Raw genomic sequence first — 7601 nt, forward strand, 5'->3', positions numbered from 1 at the left:
TTCCTATTTGGAACCAGTCTGTTGTTCCATGTCCAGTTCTGACTGTTGCTTCCTGACCTGCATACAAATATCTCAAGAGGCAGATCAGGTGGTCTGGTATTCCCATCTCTTTCAGAATTTTCCACAGTTTATTGTGATCCACACAGTCAAAGGCTTAGGCATAGTCAATAAAGCAGAAATAGATGTTTTTCTGGAACTCTCTTGCTTTTTCCATGATCCAGCGGATGTTGACAATTTGATCTCTGGTTCCTCTGCCTTTTCTAAAACCAGCTTGAACATCAGGAAGTTCACGGTTCACATATTGCTGAAGCCTGGCTTGGAGAATTTTGAGCATGACTTTACTAGCGTGTGAGATGAGTACAATTGTGCGGTAGTTTGAGCATTCTTTGGCATTGCCTTTCTTTGGGATTGGAATGGGAAATGCAAATCAAATCCTCATTGAGATACCATCTCACACCCATTAGGACGGCTAAAACAGCGACAACTAAAAGCAGAAAACAGCAAGTGTCCAGTGGGGATGTGGAGAAATTGGCACCCTCGTGCCCTCTTGGTGGGGTATAAAGTGGTGCGGCTGCTGTGGAAAAAGCACGGGGGTTCCTCAAGAGTATTACAAATAGAACTACTGTACAGTCCAGCAATTCCACATCTGAGTCTATACCCAAAAGAATCGAAAGCAGGGTTGCAGAGATACTTGTACACCTGTTGTGTTAGTTTGCTAGGGCTGCTGTAACAAAGTGTCACAGACTGGGTGGCTTAAGTAGCAGAAATTTATTTTCTCACAATTCTCGAGGCTTAGAAGTCCAAGGTTAAGGTGTTGGCAGGGTGAGTGACTTCTGAGACCTCTCTCACTGGGGCTCATAGATGGCCATTCTGTCTGTGTGTTCATATGGTCTTCTTCTGGGTCTCTCCTAATGGTCTCTTCTTCTATGGACACAATCATATTGGATTGAGGTCTTACGGAGAGCCCACCCGTGTAGCTTCATATTATCATAATTCAAAGACTCTACAAGTTCAGTCACATTCTAGGATATTCAGTTCAGTTCAGTTCAGTTCAGTTGCTCAGTCGTGTCCGTCTTTGCAACCCCATGAATTGCAGCACGCCATGCCCTTTGTGTGGATCACAATAAACTGTGGAAAATTCTGAAAGAGATGGGAATACTAGACCACCTGACCTGCCTCTTGAGAAACCTATATGCAGGTCAGGAAGCAACAATTAGAACTGGACGTGGAACAACAGACTGGTTCCAAATAGGAAAAGAAGTACGTCAAGGCTGTATATTGTCACCCTGCTTATTTAACTTATATGCAGAGTACATCATGAGAAACACTGGGCTGGAAGAAGCACAAGCTGGAATCAAGATTGCCGGGACCACTGGAAAAACCATAGCCTTGACTAGACAGACTTTTGTTGACAAAGTGACATCTCTGCTTTTTAATATGCTGTCTAGTTTGGTCATAACTTTCTTTCCAAGGAGCAAGTGTCTGTTAATTTTATGGCTGGAGTTACAATGGAACATTACTCAGCCTTTAAAAGGAAGGGAATTTTGTCACATGCTACAACATGAATGAAACTGAGAACATGATGTGAAGGGAAATAAGCCAGTAACAAGAAAGACAAATACTGCACGATTCCACTTCTAGGAGGTCCCTAGAGCTGTCACATTTATAGAGACAGAAAGTAGAATGTGGGGGGAAGGGTTGAGGGAGAGGCACAGCTGTCAAATGCCTGTGGAGTTTCACTTTGCAGAAAGGAAAGGGCCCTGGAGGCTGTTTGCACAGCGATGTGAATCTGCTCAAGTCCACTGAGCCGAAATGACTAAGATGGTAAATCTTGTGTTTGGTGTTATTGTTTAGTCGCTAAGTCATGTCCAACTCTGCGACCCCATGGACTGTAGCCCGCCAGGCTCCTCCATCCATGGGATTCTCCAGGCAAGAATACTGGAGTGGTTTGCCATTTCCTTCTCCAGGGGATCTTCCCAGCCCAGGGATCCAACCCACATCTCCCGCACTGGCAGGTGGATTCTTTACTACTGAGCCACGAGGGAAGCCCTCATCTTGTGCTACGTGTATTTTACCACAGTTAACAAGGATAAAAAAAAAAATAGAAGGTTCGGGATGCAGGCGGTTTCTCCTGGTGGAGGGCTGCCCAGGTGGGGTTTCTGCCTCGAGTGGAGGTGTCCACCGGGCAGGAGACAGGAGGAAGGAGGAGATGGTGAGGGTCTCATCATTTCAGACACGATGAGTCTGTGCAATCTACCACCCCCCACCCCCCACCCCACCCCCACCCCCCCGCCTCGCCGCAAGGCCATCTCTCTGGGCCACGGTGGCATCAGGTTTTTCTGAGCACTTTGCCCTAGTGGCCAGCCCCCAACACACAGCCGTGTCCTCTTCCCAGGAGGACACACATCCTCGGGCCATGTTCGTGCCAGGAGATAGCATCCGGCCCATTGGCCACTCACCAAAGCTCCCAGTGGGCTCTCCCTTCCCTCCCCAGCCTTCCTCCTTCACTCTCTCCCTCCTGCCCTGCAGTCCAGGTGCCTTCTTCCTGCTCCTTCCCTGGGGGGCTGAGAGGAAAGGTGGAGAGCAGGCGGGATCCCTGAGAGGGGCCCAGGGCAGGCGTCTCCACTGCCTCCTTCCACCTTCTTGGCCGTCCGCTCCCTCCCTGGTGGCTGGCATTCGAGGACTCAGCAAGGGGCCAGGGATACACTCGGAGACCCACGTGCGGCCCCTGACACGGCCAGGTGGGCCCCTGAGGGTCCAGGTCACTGACCACGTGCCCTCTTTCCGTCCTAGGACCTGAGTTCCTTTGCCATGCCGCTCCTGGATGGAGACCTGGAGAGTTCAGAAAAGCCTCCGTCTCGTAAGGTAAGGCTCCCTTCCTCCCAGCTTCTCCCAGCTCACCGGAGGTGCCACGGAGGTCGGACTCGCTCAGCTCAGGCCCGAGACAGACTTCTCCTCCCTGTGCCCCTGGCTGCAGCTGAGCCCACCCTCGCCCTCCAGGTTTCACCCCTTTTGCTTCCCTTCCCTCGGGGCTCCTCCCTGGTCCCTGGATGCCCCAGAGCGGGCAGAGGTGATGCTGAAGGGTTCACGTTGAGCTCAGCGCCCCGAGTGCCCGAGATGCTCACGGGCAAAGAGATTGAAAATCAGGGAAAAGCAGGTCGTGGAGCCTGGCTGTCTCTCCCTGCTGCGGACAGGAGTCCCTCCTCCCGCCCCTGCCCCCCGCCCCCTCCTTCCCTTCCCCTGCCCCCCGCCCCTCAAGTCCTTCTCTCCCTTCCGTCCTCTTTCCTGTCTTTTCGTTTCCTCTCGTTCACCCACCTTCTCCCCTCTCCCACGTGTCCATTTTTTCCTGCTCAAGTTCGGTGGAGGGCTGGCAGCCTGAGGCGTGCATGTCCTGGGATGGGTGGAGCGGCCATGGCAGGAACGGGGAGGTCGAGGCAGCCTGCAATGGGGGTGAGTGCAGGGCGGAGGGCTGGCGGGAGGCCCAGCGGTGGTGCCTTTGCAGGGAGCGCTGCAGGTGGTGTCTTGAGGGCAGAGAGTGGTAGACAGACTTTCCCCCAGTCCTCGGGCTGCCTCACAGCCGGGCTGGGTCCAGTCTGGGTTGCCTGGTGCTCAGCCCAGTGTGTGCAGTGGTGCGTCCGGACCCCCTGCTCTGGGACTGGTGGGGCAGGCCATGAAGGGAAGTGTCCCAGCAGGACAGGTCCTGCATCTCCCAGCTCATCTCTGCATCTTTGTGCCCTGTGAGTGAATCCCGTCTCGTCAGGGAATGGAACACCTTCCATGACTGCCAAGCTGAACGTGGACGGGACCCTGGGTGGCCTCCTCCTCCACGATCTAGGGGCCACGGCTGAGCTCCCCTTCCTGGGAGCTCTGGGCTCAAGAGCCAAGCGCCCAGGCTCCCAAGCATCAGTTGAGACGGGAGTCTGTCCGCTCTCCCAACCAGTCCCTAGTCCTGGTTCCTCTGCCCCCAGAGGGGGCAGCTCTTTGTCACAAAAGACATCTCAGGATACAAGGGTTTCTGATCACCTTGACTCCACACAGCTCTGTTTGCAGCTCCTGGGCCTGCATCGAGAGGAAGGTCAGTGCCTTTGATGTCCCCAGATCATTCAAGAGCACTGCGGTCACTCTGGGTCAGCCAGGGTGGCCGGGGCCTGGGGGAGTCTGTGGAATGCCCAGCAATCTGCCACCCCCCACCCCCCGAACAAGTGACCACGGGTTTTTCCTGTCTGTGCCCCTTGATCCTGAGATGAGAATCCAGGCCCCTCTGTTCATCTTTCCTGGCAGCTTCCCTGAGGTGTGACCTGGGACAGGACCTTCTCTGTGAACCTATCTTCCCGTTGGCAAACCCAGGCTCGTGACAGCACTCACCTCCCTTGTGAGGATGAAATGAGCTCGTCCGTAGAGCAGACACAGATGGGTACCCAGCCCAGGGCAGGTGCTCAAGGGAGGTCTGGGAATGCGGCTGTGACTCAGGACATCCCCCGTCTGGAGCGCTGTGGAGGGGTGCACCCACCTCCTGTTTATCTGAGCCGTGGGGAGCGTTGCACTCAGCCGGGCCCTAGACTCCACTCAGGCACTCCTATCCATCACTGGCCACACGTACCGCCCTTCTGGCTCCTCTGCTGAGAACACCCGCCCCCTTTCTGTCTGGAGTACATGGGGGCTCCGGCTGGGACACCCCACCATCAGCTCACTGGACGCGGCCCTTGCCTGCCAGGCCTGACCTCCCCACCTCCCTGGCCTGAGTCAGACTCCAGGGGAGGGTGTTTCTGGCCTACAGATCCTCCCTTGGAGGTATTGTTTCATTCAGCCCCCCTTTTCTGGCGCCCTTTGCCTGTGACCTCCTTTATCCTAGCCCGTTTCCCACAAGCTCCCAAGAGGCCCCTGCCAGTCGGCTGTCAGTCACCGCCAGGCCAGCCCCGCCCCCCCCCACCCTCGCTTCTCCCCTCCCCTGCGTCCTTGGGACACAGCTGAGACCTGAGAGTCGGGGGGCTGGGCCCTGCCCTGTGGCACCCCCTGCAGCCGTGGACAGAGGTGGGCCTGGCAGCCCTACCCACGGTGCCCTGAGTTCCCATCCGTAGCTCTGAGGAGCCAGAAGGCACTGGGAAGGCTCTGGGCCCTTTGTTCATCCAAACCCAGGGAAACATGCCGTTGCGTTAGCAAAGTACCGTCTTAACTGCATCCTGCTTGAAGGAACGGGCCTTGTCCCTGGGCTCCTACCCCCACCCGCCCTGCAGGAAGCAGACCCAGAGGCCAGCTCTGCGCCCGTCTTCTCGCGGTCATGGCTCGAGACCAGTCTTTACACTCCCCGTGGACAAGGCTGAGCTGGGGCCACCATTTTTGGCTGTGTTTGGGGGACAGTCTGCTCTCTGGGGCCCCCTCCTCAAGCTGACAGCAGAGGCCTGGTTCCGTCAGCCTGGAATTCTGAGCATAGGATGGAATCCCAGTCTAGAGAATCCTGGGGCTCTGCTTGCCCTTCAGATAGGGTTCAAGCCGGTACCCGGGGCCCTGTGAGACTGACCATTCAGCGGCAGCTGGCTCAGCTTTCCCCCATGAGCTGTCTGTGGTGGCCCAAGTGAGTGGCTGTTTATCTGTCCTCCCAGCTCCACCTCGTCTTTCCCTGGCCCTGGGACGTCTCTGCCCCTTGGCCTGTTCACAGCCCGTGAGCTTTCAGCGCCTTCTCTGGTTCGGGGCCCCATGACCCACAGTGTCCCCTTTTGCAGTCTCCTCCCCCTCTGGCTCACTCTCAGGCCAGCCTTGTCTTCTCTGCCATTCTCCATGGCCTCACGGGGACCCTAACCTTCCCCACGTCTGTTCTCTGCGTGGAACGAACATCAGCCTTGCTCAGCCGTTCCTCCTCCCCAGGCCGAGCTCACTGTGCAGCGTGGAGGGGATATCCTCGGGGTTAACATGACTCCCTGCCTCTGTCCTCACACTTGACTTTGACTCCTCTTCTGTTTCACATTGCCAGGCTGCTCCTGGGAGGTATGTGGTGCAAGGGTCAAGGCCGTGGACCTGATGTCCCACCCACCACTGACCAGCTCTGTGGCCTTCACTGTGTCCCCAGTTGGTGCCTTCTCAGAGCTCTGGGGTCAGGGGTCCCCGGGGAGTGATGGTGACTGGCCTCCAGCATGTCAGCCCTAAATTACTGTGTGAGCGCCGTGCTGCAGAGCCTCCTCCATGTCCCCTCTAAGGAGGCTTAGGCTCTCACATAACACATGGAGTGACTGAGTGAAAGTCACTCAGTCGTGTCCGACTCTTTGCGCCCCCATGGACTGTACAGTCCATGGAATTCTCCAGGCCAGAATCCTGGAGTGGGTAGCTGTTCCCTTCTCCAGGGTATCTTCCCAACCCAGGAATCAAACCCAGGTCTCCTGCATTGCAGCGGATTCTTTACCAGCTGAGCCACCAGGGAAGCCCAAGAATACTGGAGTAGGCAGCCTATCCCTTCTCCAGCAGATCTTTCCGACCCAGGAATCAAACCCAGGTCCTCTGCACCGCAGGCAGATTCTTTACCAGCTGAGCTATCAGGGAAACCGCACCCCACGTGGAGCCTCTCCCTAAACCAGCCCTGCCTCCCTGACTCTCCACACCTAACTGAGGATCTATTGGGGCCAAATTCATGACAATGAGAGCTGAGTGAAGAGGCCGAGGCACGTACCGTGGGCCAGGACCTGAGGCGGGTGCTTGCCGTGCCGGGTACCCGGTCGTCCCGTGGCCCTGCAGGCTGGCCTGCTGCCCCCAGTGGACACACGAGGACGTGGACACTAGATCGCTGGTCACTGCTGGAAACCAAGCCGGTGTTCAGCTCCTGTGTCTGTGTCCAGAATCCTTGCTCATACCGTCCTGCTGTGGGGTCACCCACGGTTGTGACCACCCCCAGCCCGTGTCCACAGACACACGCTGCCCACCACTTGGAAAGCTGCTCCGTGTGAATTATCCGTGGGATTCAGAAGAGCTTCGGAATGCCTGAGCCCGTAGGTCAGTGGGTAGTGGCTGAACCCAACACTTGAGAGACATTTGTGCTTCCTGCATCACATGGTTGGAAAAAGAAACCCTTGAACTCAAGCACTGCTAGAGTTCCATAGTTCTGGTTAAGCTCGGCCTCTGCCTCCAAAGCCCACTGGGCATAAGGATTCTGCACTGCCCCCCATGGCCACACTGGTCCTTTATCGCATGGCAGAGGGTCTCAGGAAGAAGGGGGCGTGTGGTTGAGAGTCCCCACAAGGGCATCCCTTCCTTTAAGGGACCATAAGCCCAGCTGAAGCTCCAGTACTCTGGCCACCTGATGGGAAGAGCCAACTCATTGGAAAAGACCCTGATGCTGGAAAGATTGAGAGCAGGGGGAGAAGGGGATGACAGAGGATGAGATGGATGGCATCACCGACGTGATGGACGTCAGTTTGAGCAAGCTCCAAGAGATGGTGAAGGGAAGGCTGGCATGCTGCAGTTCATGGGGTCGCAGAGAAGCAGACACGGCCTAGCGACTGAACATCAAGCGCAGACAGCATATTAAAAAGCAGAGCCATTACTTTGCCAACACAGGTCCGTCTAGTCAAGGCTATGGTTTTTCCAGTAGTCATGTGTGGATGTTAGAGTTGGAC

At 56.1% G+C, this 7601-nt stretch overlaps 1 protein-coding gene across 1 annotated transcript in view; it reads left to right on the forward strand.

Annotated features, from left to right (window-relative positions):
• Positions 1-7601, forward strand: part of LOC105001096 (5'-AMP-activated protein kinase subunit gamma-2-like) — a 192516-nt gene that overhangs the window by 87270 nt on the left and 97645 nt on the right. The window contains exon 2 of the mRNA XM_010857233.1: positions 2794-2865. Within this exon, the coding sequence (XP_010855535.1) occupies positions 2794-2865 (72 nt within the window). The remainder of the gene's footprint in view (positions 1-2793; positions 2866-7601) is intronic.

The sequence above is a fragment of the Bison bison genome, unplaced genomic scaffold (assembly GCF_000754665.1).
Source record: "Bison bison bison isolate TAMUID 2011002044 unplaced genomic scaffold, Bison_UMD1.0 scf7180017864379, whole genome shotgun sequence".
NCBI lineage: Eukaryota > Metazoa > Chordata > Mammalia > Artiodactyla > Bovidae > Bison > Bison bison.